We start from the raw sequence: 12437 nt of genomic DNA on the forward strand, positions 1-12437 counted from the left end.
TCTTCCTCTCCTTCTGGCTGATGACTGTATCTTACATTACTGCACAATTTGACTACAGTGTTTGTTATTAGTCTGTAAGCATGAAATAGGAGCTGCATCAGTCTAATGCACATAGTTTGGAATAAGAGCTGTATACACAAAACGGGAGTGAATTTTTATAGGGTTTCAAAGGTGGACATAGCCTTTAAATACTAAATTAATAATTCTCAAGCCTTTCTGATAAGCCTCAATGATTTGTAACAGCTGTGAACATTTTCATCTCAGATGGTTTATTTACAAGGAATTGATACAAAGAAAAATATAGAGAAGAGATGGATTTCCTTTGTTTGTTCTTTGTGTGGAAGTGAGTGGAGCATTTGCAAGGGTGGTCACGGATGATGGAGATGATAGTCCTGTCCGGCGGGATGGAAGAATCGTGAGTACTGTTGTTGAACTATTGTGAGATTTTCCCAGGATGAAGGTGATGGGTAGCTGTCTATGCGTCTGACTCCAGTGACGTCCATAGCATAACCCCACGTCCCCTAAAATCAAAGTATCCCAAGTCTTTGGGTCATCTTAGTCAGGAAAGCTGGGAGACAACCCTGGGCTTCCCAGGGGATTTCTTTGGTTTTATGGGCATGTGGACATCTTTCTAGTTGCTCTGGCAGAAGGGGCAGGTTGCCTTTGGCTATGTAGTGTGTCCACCTCCCTTCATGTTGCTCTGGCAGAAGGGGCAGGTTGCCTTTGGCTATGTTATGTAGTGTGTCCACCTCCCTTCATCGTCCGTCAGTGGCAGGCTCCTGTGTGGCGGTATTTGGTTTATTTTGGTTGATCCTTCGACCCTTTGTCTGTGTACAGAACTTCTTCACTGCGACTGAGATCGTGGGTGGATGGCGGGGTGGGCCAGCTCACTTTTCGGCTAGCGGATCTGCGGAACATAAAACAATGTGATTCACTGGCATCCAATATATATATATATATATATATATATATATATATATATATTTAATTGTATGGCTGGTGTGTTCATGTCAGAACTGTCATAGGGACCTGGCTGCTGCACTCACCCCGGTTGATATGATGCTCGGTTGTAGTGAAAATCGCCGCAGGAGAAGGGGCAGGCTGAAACGAGAGCAGAACATCATGTTATACCGAGGGACTCCAGTCTACGAGTTACCCCGGGGTGGAGTTGCCCCTTACATTTGGTGTCCTATATCTCACCTGTACATGACTCTAAGATATCAGTGACTTCTGTCACCAGCATTTGAGCAGAGGGCAGGCACACGTTCACAGGGCTCTCGTCAGGACTGTCCTCAACATCCCCAGCTCTAATAGAGAGAATACCACTTAAAAGGCAGAAATTGTACATGGAAAGTCGGGTAAAGTCTAGATCGTGGCATGTTTGGTATAACCATTAGTAAAAAAAAAAAAAATTAATTCCAAAAATTAGCTTACCCTTTTTCAGCATCAAGCTGGAGGGAAGTGGATAATATTTTCTGGATTTTCTTTGGAAGGCGAGAAACATGAGTTAGAAGTAAAATCAATCTAGTGAATCATGCAAATTACAGGATCAGTAAACAGGATCAGGAAATCCCCCCTTCTCCCCTCTAAGACCCTGCAGGTAGAATGCTGGAAGCTGAGGAGGATACTATTTTCTCTGGTATATAGGTGTGTGTTACCCCAGGTAGCGGGATGCTCACATGTACGAAGTTCAGCAGCTTCTTGTTGGACATCTCCAGATGTTTGCGAGTCACCTCCGATTTCCGTAGTTGACAGTCAGACAAGGATAACCGTCTGTTCAGGTCCATACCCTAAAGACAGAACGGACACTGATGAGCTGAGCTCACTGGCGCCAACTGCAGTTCCACTGGTGGAATCACACTGGGTGGATCATCATCATGTTCCTGGCTCCTCACCTCTTGGACCTCTATGGCCATCAGCTTCTTCTTCCCTGACATCTGGCTCTTCAGTTCTGAGATCTCGGCCTCCAGCAGGTGAATGACTTCCTCGTAGTCGTGCTCTGCGCTGTGCGCCTGCCGTTGCGCCAGCTCTGCCATCTGCAGCTTGTTTTGGAGACCTCGGTTCTCGGATAGAAGTCCTGTCACTTTCTGTAATACAAGGAGGAGGACTCGTGAAACCCCCCTGGTGCCGTCTCCAGAGCCCATTGGGGCCGGGATTTGGTCATGGCGCCTACCTGGTTTATCTTCTGAAGTTCTTCTTCTGCTTCTTTTTTACTATTTTCTGCTTCTCGAAGCAAAACCTGCAAAATGCAAATCACAAAGTAAAAGACGCCTCCTGGAATAGGAGGAACTATAGAAACTGTGGGCTGAGTAAGATGGAGCTTAATAGGTGGGACCCTTGTGCCCAGGAGGGGCACAGGAGCTTGTGGCACACTGTGGTTTTGTCATCATTAGTCTTCTGTAATAATACCCACCATATGAATATGTGCAGGACCCTCCGAAGGACCACCGATCACATGACCATGTGTGTGCAGGACCCTTCAAAGGACCACCGGTCCCATGACCATATAGGACCCACAAAAGGACCAGCAGTCACATGACCATGTGTGTGCAGGACCCTCAGAAGGACCACTGGTCACATGACCATATAGGACCCACAAAAGGACCACCAGTCACATGACCATGTGTGTGCAGGTCCTGAAGCCAGAGGCAGGACAGCATGGGGGCTCCACAGAGGAAGAGTCTAAAAAGCTGCTCTGTAAGTGTTTGGAGTCTGTATATATTTACGGGGGCCCCCCGAGTATATTTGGCTAGCGACGCTGGACGTCTCCACCAGTTTATATTTGGCAAGTGACACTGGGCAGGTCCCTCGATTATATTTGGCTAGCGACGCTGGGCGGGTTCCCTGAGTATATTTGGCTCGCGACACTGGGTGGGTCCTCCGAGAAAATTTGGCCTGTGAAAGTTTAGGGCTTTTGGGATCTGTGTTTAGGGGGTTTAGGTTGGGGTCTATATTAAAGGGTCTGTCATTAGAGAAGTGACTGATGTGGCAGGCGACGGGTAGGAACCTGAACATAAGATTTCAGCCATTTTCCTGAGAAGTCTCGATCCCAACTTTCTGGAGGAACCTAAGCTCCACCATCTGGGGGACAACCCCGACCTGTGTCACCCACCTTCAGCCGCCGCATCTCCTGCTTCAGCTCAGACACTTCTTCCTGCATTTTCTCCAGATCTAAGCTGTCGAAGAACCTCGGGACATCAAACTCCTACAGAATAAGGACAGAGGGGGTGAAAGGTGTGATGCTGGAGGAGCCCCCCACAGAGCCGGCGTGGTCGGAATGAGCGCCCCTCATACCTTAGTGACCGGGGAGTGGAACGCACATGTGTCCAGCAAATTGGCCGCTTCGCAATGGGTGAAGAGTAAAGAGCCGGAGTCCAGACCGGCGTCGTCCAACTCATCCTGTAGCCCGTCACGAAGAGCCTGCAGGAGATCTGAGGAGGCACGACAGCAGCACAGAGCATTTCAGGAGGGGAGTGGAGACACTGCGGTCTATGTCTGGGTGATAGACATGGAAGAAGCAGATTCCTTAGCAGCACAGAGGGTTTAAGGAGAGGAGCATCCTGTAGGAAGCAGTGGCCTTTCCACTCGTGATGTCAGTGACGATAGTTACATAGTTACATAGTTATTAAGGTTGAAGGAAGACTATATGTCCATCTAGTTCAACCCATAGCCTAACCTAACATGCCCTAACATGTTGATCCAGAGGAAGGCAAAAAAAACCCATGTGCAAAGAGTAAGCTCCACATTGGGGAAAAAAATTCCTTCCCGACTCCACATACGGCAATCAGACTAGTTCCCTGGATCAACGCCCTATCAAGGAATCTAGTGTATATACCCTGTAACATTATACTTTTCCAGAAAGGTATCCAGTCCCCTCTTAAATTTAAGTAATGAATCACTCATTACAACATCACACGACAGAGAGTTCCATAGTCTCACTGCTCTTACAGTAAAGAATCCGTGTCTGTTATTATGCTTAAACCTTTTTTCCTCCAACCGCAGAGGATGCCCCCTTGTCCCTGTTTCAGGTCTATGATTAAAAAGATCATCAGAAAGGTCTTTGTACTGTCCCCTCATATATTTATACATTAAAATGAGATCACCCCTTAGTCTTCGTTTTTCCAAACTAAATAGCCCCAAGTGTAATAACCTATCTTGGTATTGCAGACCCCCCAGTCCTCTAATAACCTTGGTCGCTCTTCTCTGCACCCGCTCCAGTTCAGCTATGTCTTTATTATACACCGGAGACCAGAACTGTGCACAGTATTCTAAGTGTGGTCGAACTAGTGACTTGTATAGAGGTAAAATTATGTTCTCCTCATGAGCATCTATGCCTCTTTTAATGCATCCCATTATTTTATTTGCCTTTGTAGCAGCTGCCTGACACTGGCCACTGAATTTAAGTTTGTCATCCACCCATACACCCAGGTCTTTTTCATTGACGGTTTTGCCCAGAGTTTTAGAATTAAGCACATAATTATACATCTTATTACTTCTACCCAAGTGCATGACCTTACATTTATCCCCATTAAAGCTCATTTGCCATTTATCAGCCCAAGCTTCTAGTTTACATAAATCATCCTGTAATATAAAATTGTCCTCCTCTGTATTGATTACCCTGCAGAGTTTAGTGTCATCTGCAAATATTGAAATTCTACTCTGAATGCCCCCTACAAGGTCATTAATAAATATGTTAAAAAGAAGAGGGCCCAATACTGACCCCTGTGGTACCCCACTGCTAACCGCTACCCAGTCCGAGTGTGCTCCATTAATAACCACCCTTTGTTTCCTATCCCTGAGCCAGCTCTCAACCCACTTGCACATATTTTCCCCTATCCCCATTATTCTCATTTTATGTATCAACCTTTTGTGTGGCACCGTATCAAAAGCTTTTGAAAAGTCCATATACACTACATCCACTGGGTTCCCTTGGTCCAATCCGGAACTTACCTCTTCATAGAAACTGATCAAATTAGTCTGACATGAACGGTCCCTAGTAAACCCGTGCTGATACTGGGTCATGAGGTTATTCCTCTTCAGATACTCCAGTATAGCGTCCCTTAGAATGCCCTCCAGGATTTTACCCACAGTAGAGGTTAAGCTTACTGGCCTATAGTTTCCGAGTTCAGTTTTTGTTCCCTTTTTGAATATTGGCACCACATTTGCTATACGCCAGTCCTGTGGCACAGACCCTGTTATTATGGAGTCTTTAAAGATTAAAAATAATGGTCTATCAATGACTGTACTTAATTCCTGCAGTACTCGAGGGTGTATCCCATCCGGGCCCGGAGATTTGTCAATTTTAGTGATTTTTAGACGCCGCCGCACTTCCTGCTGGGTTAAGCAGGTGACATTTAATTGGGAATTTTTATCACTAGACATTTTGTCTGCCATGGGATTTTCTTGTGTAAATACTGATGAAAAAAAGTCATTTAGCATATTGGCTTTTTCCTCATCCTCATCCACCATCTCACCCAGACTATTTTTAAGGGGGCCAACACTATCATTTTTTAGTTTCTTACTATTTATGTAGTTAAAGAATATTTCAGGATTATTTTTACTCTCTCTGGCAATGAGTCTCTCTGTCTCAATCTTTGCTGCCTTGATTTGCTTTTTACAGAATTTATTTAATTTTCTGTATTTATTTAATGCCTCATCACTACCTACTTCCTTTAATTCTCTAAATGCTTTCTTTTTGTCCCTTATTGCGCCCCTTACAGCTCTATTTAGCCATATTGGTTTCCTCCTATTTCTAATATGTTTATTCCCATACGGTATATACTGTGCACAGGTCCTATCCAGGATGCTAATAAACGTCTCCCATTTTCTCTGTGTATTTTTGTGTCTCAGGATATCGTCCCAGTTAATTGCACCAAGATCCTCTCTCATCCGTTGGAAATTTGCCCTCCTGAAGTTTAGTGTCCTTGTAACCCCTCTACTACACATCTTTTTAAAGGATACATGAAAACTTATTATTTTGTGATCGCTATTTCCCAAGTAACGCCCAACCCTTATATTTGATATATACGTAGTGGAAGGAGCGGGTCTCTGAGAAGCACAGAGTATTTCAGGAGAGCAACATGTCCACTCGTGGTGAAGTGAGTGATGTGATGGTGCAGTGCCGTGATGTGCGGAGGGTGAACACGCACTGGGCTGTACCCACCTCCGTATGCCACCGTTCCCTGGCAGTCTGTGATCAGGCCGTGGTGCAGCTCTCGCCTCTTCTCATTGGATATTTCCAGCCCGAGGATCTCCAGGATCTGTAATATCAGTACAGCGATGACGAACGAGCCAAAAAAGGGATAACCATGTCTTATGAGTATACAGATCTGGTTTATATCACATCATGCCAAAGTACAAAACATTTGCGGCAGAATTGTGAATGCAGCTCTGGAGGGAGAATGATGTGATGTCCCTCCGTGCGGCTACATACAGTGGACACCGATAGTCACTCACCAAGTCCAGCTTCTCCTCTTTGATACGGACATGGGGATCTAAGGAGACTTTCTGTTTGCTTCCTGCAGATGTTCTGTGATTTGCCGGAGACGATGGAACTGCGATGAGATGTGATATTATCCAATGTGATAAGACCCCCACAGTATAATGTGCAGCCACCGGACTGATCAGTGAGCCCACTTACCCGATATTGTCAGTTCTGGGGGGCAGATATCGGGGGACGGAGAAGGCACGTTATTTTCATGTCGGCACTGAAAAAAATATACAATATAGTCATTCACTAAAGTGAGCTGCAATAAAGATCACTCCACCGGGGGATGTACCTGGACCTTTTGCCCTCACCTCTGGAGATCGCACGTGGACCTTAAGTCTGCAGGGGGACAGTCCATTTCCCACAAGCCTGTGCTGCAGCAAAGAAGAACTACTGGATACGGAGGAACTGCGAAGTCGGCCCAAATTTGGTATGAAGGACACGTCGGTGCAGCTGTTCTGTCTTAGAAGAAAGATGTAAGAGGGTTATATTAGAAGGAGGACGAGATCTCAAGGTTGTAACCACCATATATCGGACCAGCCAGTCCTGTTCCAATGGTCGTAGCTCCAGATTATTTGGTCCGGTACTCACCTGAACCGGGCTCGGGCCAGAATCCGTTTGGCTTCCTCATTGGTGACTCCAATCATTGAGTCTTTGTTAATAGACAGCAGCTGGTCTCCAGATCGTAGCCGTCCGTCCTGAGAAGTATGTACGAGGGGTTTAGGGTTACAAAAACATGGATGGCATCATGTCTGACTACATCATTATCCTTAAGGTTATCCTGAGCTCCATGACATGGTCTAACCCTAAGGTTGTCCTTAACTCCATGATATGGTCTAACCCTAAAGTTATCCTGAGCTCCATGCCATGGTCTAACCCTAAGGTTGTCCTGAGTTTCATGCCATGGTCTAACCCTAAGGTTGTCCTGAGCTCCATTCCATGGTCTAACCCTAAGGTTATCCTTAACTCCATGACATGGTCTAACCCTAAGGTTGTCCTGAGCTCCAGGCCAGGCTCTAACCCTAAAGTTGTCCTGAGTTCCATGCCATGGTCTAACACTAAGGCTGTCTTTAACTCCATGCCAGGCTCTAAGCCTAAGATTGCCCTTATCTCCATGCAATGGTCGAACCATAAGGTTGTACTTAATTCCATGCCATTGTCTAACCCAGGGGTGGGTTAACCTCAAGCCCCAGGGCCATTTACGGCCCTCGATGACCTTTTATCAGGCCCCCGAGCAGATTCTCAGGGACCGCTTTCTTGAGCAGGGAGGTGTATTTTGATTACAACCTGCTCATTAATTTCTTCTTGCCCTGTTAGCACACACATGCAGTGTTCACTACTGAACACTGAAGGGCATGCAATGAAAGATTACGCCCTGACACCAGTGACAGTCAGGATGTACTTTGTAGGCGGAGTTTGTACGGGCCCCGAAGGATGGTATAATATCCAAATGGCCCTTCGCAGAAAAAAGATTCCCCACCCCTGGTCTAACCCTAAGGTTGTCCTGAGCTCAATGCCATGGCCTAACCCTAAGGTTGTCCTGAGCTCCATGCTATGGTCTAACCCAGAGGTGGGGTATTTATTTTCTGCCAAGGGCCATTTGGATATTTATACCATCCTTCGGGGGGCCGTACAAACTCCGCCCACAAAGTACATCCTGGCACTGGTGTCAGGACGTAATCTTTCATTGCATGCTCTTCAGTGTTCAGTAGTGAACACTGTGTGTGCTAACAGAGCAAGAAGAAATTAATTAGCTGGTTGTAATCAAAATACACCTCCCTGCCCAAGAATGCAGTCCTTGAGAATCTGCCCAGGGGCTAGATAAAAGGTCATCGAGGGCCGCACATGGCCCTGGGGCCTGAGGTTCCCCACCCCTGGTCTAACCCAAAGGTTGTCCTGAGCTCCAAGTCAGGCTCTAACCCTAAAGATGTCCTGAGCTCCATGCCATGGTCTAACCCTAAGGTAGTCCTGAGCTCCATGCTATGGTCTAACCCAGAAGGTTGTCCTTAACTCCATGCTATTCTTTACACCTAAAATTACCCTTAAGTGAATGTTAGGCTCAAACCGAAAAGTTGAACCTTAACCCCATGCCAGTAACTAGCCCTAATTGTCTACAACATCTATTATCGGCTGCCTTACCCGATAACTGTCTCCCTCAGGAAGCACCTCTTGCACATACACCATAGGCCCCTCCTGTCGATTGGAGCCTCCACTGATCACCAGCCCCAGTCCTGTAGATTTAAGTATGGAAATATTCTGGACTCCCAAGTCACTAGGAAAGAATAGAGTACTGGGATGTCATCAACACGGAGTCCACAAATTTCTGAAGAGGTATTTTATCATCTGGACCTCTACGGTACCTTGCTGTAGAGTATGAAGAAACCCCGCTGCTCCCTCCAAATTGGCTATGAGAGCTGGCAGGACTCAGAAGCAAAGGGCTCTGGGATCGTGAGGAAGACTCTGAGGACGTGCTCTCCAGGTACCTGCCTGAGACACAGAGCAACAAGGGGAAAGCAAAGAATAAAGGAGGCTGACAAGTCATCCCCATAAGGGTGAACACACATACAACAGAAAATCACAGTCACCAATTTTAGTGCAAATATCTCCAGAATATCCGGTGCTATACTCACTGCTGTGCATTATGGGGGAACTTCTGGAAGATCCTGTGTCACTATGAGAGCTACATTTCTCCAAGAGTTCTGAGAATTCCTTCCTAAAATATAATATACAATACAATCTGTATACTGCTCTCTATGTACAACTGCTATAATACTGCACCTATGTACAAGAATATAATAAACTATAATAAAATAGTAGATAGGGCGGCACTGCCTTTACCGTGAGGACCCGCCAAGTGATATATTAACACTTCAGTGCTTCATGGGTTAACCAGTCTTGCCACAATGCACACACCTCGGGTGCTCCTCGACAATAGAAAAGACCAATCCAACTGCATAGTCCACATCACAGAAAAGGAAAAACGAGGGCACTCACCAGTCTTATGGTGCAAAAAATCACTTTATTCACATGACATCTTAAAAGTCTGTGGTCGGGCAACGACGGAGCCGAAGCTCAAGTGAGCAGGGGGGAGCGGAGACGACGGCCGTTTCGCGCTGTATTATAGAAGTTATATTCTTGTACATATGAGCAGTATTATACTAGATACACAAGAATATAACTACTATAATACTGCCCCTATGTACAAGAATATAACTACTATAATACTGCCCCTATGCACAAGAATATAACTACTATAATACTGCCCCCTATGTACAAGAATATAACTCCTATAATACTGCCCCCTATGTACAAGAATATAACTACTATAATACTGCCCCTATGTACAGGAATATAACTACTATAATACTGCCCCCTATGTACAAGAATATAACTCCTATAATACTGCCCCCTATGTACAAGAATATAACTACTATAATACTGCCCCTATGTACAAGAATATAACTACTATAATACTGCTCACTATGTACAAGAATATAACTACTATAATACTGCCCCTATGTACAAGAATATAACTACTATAATACTGACCCCTATGTACAAGAATATAACTACTATAATACTGCTCCTATATACAAGAATATATCTACTATAATACTGCCCCTATGTACAAGAATATAACTACTATAATACTGCCCCTATGTACAAGAATATAACTACTATAATACTGCTCCTATGTACAAGAATATAACTACTATAATACTGCTCCTATGTACAAGAATATAACTACTATAATACTGCTCCTATGTACAAGAATATAACTACTATAATACTGTACTGTTGGGGTAGGACTGTATGTGGATGACTATATAATACAGATATCGGGGCCTCCATTACTGCGCTCTTTACTTTACTTCTCTGATGACAGCAGTTACATTTATATTACCGTACAGCTGTCGGCAGAGCGGATTATACCCCAGGGGGTCCGACTGCCTCTAGGATAATGACTTTTCGAGTTGATCCCATATTACCCCCTGTAGATAATGACCGCTTCGACCTCTTTACTTTTTACAGGATTTATCATTTGGATACAAAAGATGATTTTTTTTTCCAGAATTTTTCTAAGAGTCTCTCATCAATCTACATGCTGGTTCGAGGTAACGGGGTCTATTTGGCCACAATGTAGTAACTACGTCCAAAACTTCATCTTATTTTTCTATTTCTGCCCAATTTGGAAAAGTTTTCGAAAATAGTAATTGGACATGATGCATTAGAAGGGAAAGAGAAAAATAAAAAATGTTAACTATAAATGGCAGGTCTCTGAGGGATCGTCAGCGCATCGATATGTGTGAGGGTCAGAGGTTTGGGCGGTGATAGAGAACATGTGATGCCATGTCGGTGGCGCTCGTGAACAGATGCCAGGTTGTGCAGATGGTAAATAAATTAGGATATTTCTCACAAGATGGAGAGCATTAGACGCCATCTTGTCCGTAAGTCTGAAAATCCATGATACCTCTGGCGGTGCTACCTCTCCTCCCTCAAGGTATTGAGGAACTAAAGTCAGGCCCTAACATGATGATGTCTTCAAAGTTAAAGTGGTGGTCTCCTGAAGACAACCTGTGTCATGGATCCCTCTAATTGGGACCTTATCCTCTTCTCTGTATTAGCCAGACCCGTGAGTCGATTCCTCTCCACCCAGCCATATATTATGTGGTCATGCTATGTGATTCTGCCGAGGAAGACCATGGGCCAGAAGAACAACCATGCCCTTATTGTTAACAACCTCTGAAGGAAACAACAGTCAGGCTATCGAGGAACCTCGTGTAGAATACCCCAATGATCCAGAAAGGTTAGACAATCAGAAAAGATTTCCAAACCTGGCTTCTTCATCCCGAGCAATGAGGAGTCGCATGTAGCCGGTAGCAGACGCCATCCGTAAAATGTCCACAGCTCTGTGGAAAATTCGATGAGTAATTAGTCTCACAACTCGATATGAGAACCCCGGAAACTAGCGATCAGTCGGCCAGATGTTACCTGTCGTTTGAGACTCCGAGCAGACTATCTCCATTCACCTCTAGAATCTGATCCCCAGGAAGCAGGCGTCCTTAAAAAAACAAAAAGATGGATATCAGCTTCCATGGTGTGTAGAGAACCTATACAGCTCTATAGACCTCAAAAAACATGGAACATGGATCCAAGATAAAAACTGGACCACATTATGTGGCTGGCTGAAAGTAAGGTTGAAGGTTGCGAGAGGTCTTGGAAATTGCCATAAGGAAACAATAGTGAAATCCAGCATGATGGTAGCAAAATCAGGGTTGGATGCTGCTGGCTGAAGGTGATGGAGGACACCGATAGAGGAGACTTCTAGCTGAAGGTGATGGAGGACACCGATAGAGGAGACTTCTAGCTGAAGGTGATGGAGGACACCGGTAGAGGAGACTTCTAGCTGAAGGTGATGGAGGACACCGATAGAGGAGACTTCTAGCTGAAGGTAATGGAGGACACCGATAGAGGGGACTTCTAGCTGAAGGTGATGGAGGACACTGGTAGAGGAGACTTCTAGCTGAAGGTAATGGAGGACACCGATGGAGGACACTGGTAGAGGAGACTTCTAGCTGAAGGTGATGGAAGACACCGATGGAGGACACTGGTAGAGGAGACTTCTAGCTGAAGGTGATGGAGGACACCGATGGAGGACACTGGTAGAGGAGACTTCTAGCTGAAGGTGGGGGAGAGGATCAGTAAAGAACTTTCTACCTGAAAGTGATCGAGGGAATCAGTAAAGGACCTTCTGGATGAAAGTGATGGAAGAGACCAGTAGAGAACACTTCTGGCTGAAGGTAACAGAAAGGACCAGTAGAGGACACTAATAACTGGTTATAACCAGTAGAGGACCTTAGTGGCTGAGGATGACCAGTAGAGGACACTAATGACTGGTGATGACCACTATAGGACACTAATGACTGGGGATGACCAGTATAGGATAATA

General features: G+C 45.1%; 1 protein-coding gene across 3 annotated transcripts in view; it reads right to left on the reverse strand.

Annotated features, from left to right (window-relative positions):
• Positions 1-249: 249 nt before the first annotated feature.
• Positions 250-12437, reverse strand: part of LOC138645426 (syntaxin-binding protein 4-like) — a 45173-nt gene continuing 32985 nt past the window's right edge. For all 3 annotated transcript variants that reach the window (XM_069734742.1, XM_069734740.1, XM_069734743.1), the window contains exons 4-22: positions 11480-11549; positions 11323-11397; positions 9118-9200; positions 8848-8974; positions 8627-8759; positions 7079-7185; positions 6799-6949; positions 6641-6707; positions 6457-6554; positions 6164-6260; positions 3295-3431; positions 3113-3205; positions 2174-2239; positions 1896-2087; positions 1680-1790; positions 1435-1484; positions 1201-1307; positions 1047-1101; positions 250-907 (exon numbers count right to left, since the gene is read on the reverse strand). In XM_069734742.1, coding sequence (XP_069590843.1) covers positions 799-907; positions 1047-1101; positions 1201-1307; positions 1435-1484; positions 1680-1790; positions 1896-2087; positions 2174-2239; positions 3113-3205; positions 3295-3431; positions 6164-6260; positions 6457-6554; positions 6641-6707; positions 6799-6949; positions 7079-7185; positions 8627-8759; positions 8848-8974; positions 9118-9200; positions 11323-11397; positions 11480-11549 — 1928 coding nt within the window. In that variant the 3' untranslated portion in view covers positions 250-798. The remainder of the gene's footprint in view (positions 908-1046; positions 1102-1200; positions 1308-1434; positions 1485-1679; positions 1791-1895; positions 2088-2173; positions 2240-3112; positions 3206-3294; positions 3432-6163; positions 6261-6456; positions 6555-6640; positions 6708-6798; positions 6950-7078; positions 7186-8626; positions 8760-8847; positions 8975-9117; positions 9201-11322; positions 11398-11479; positions 11550-12437) is intronic.

Source organism: Ranitomeya imitator, chromosome 7, assembly GCF_032444005.1.
Source record: "Ranitomeya imitator isolate aRanImi1 chromosome 7, aRanImi1.pri, whole genome shotgun sequence".
NCBI lineage: Eukaryota > Metazoa > Chordata > Amphibia > Anura > Dendrobatidae > Ranitomeya > Ranitomeya imitator.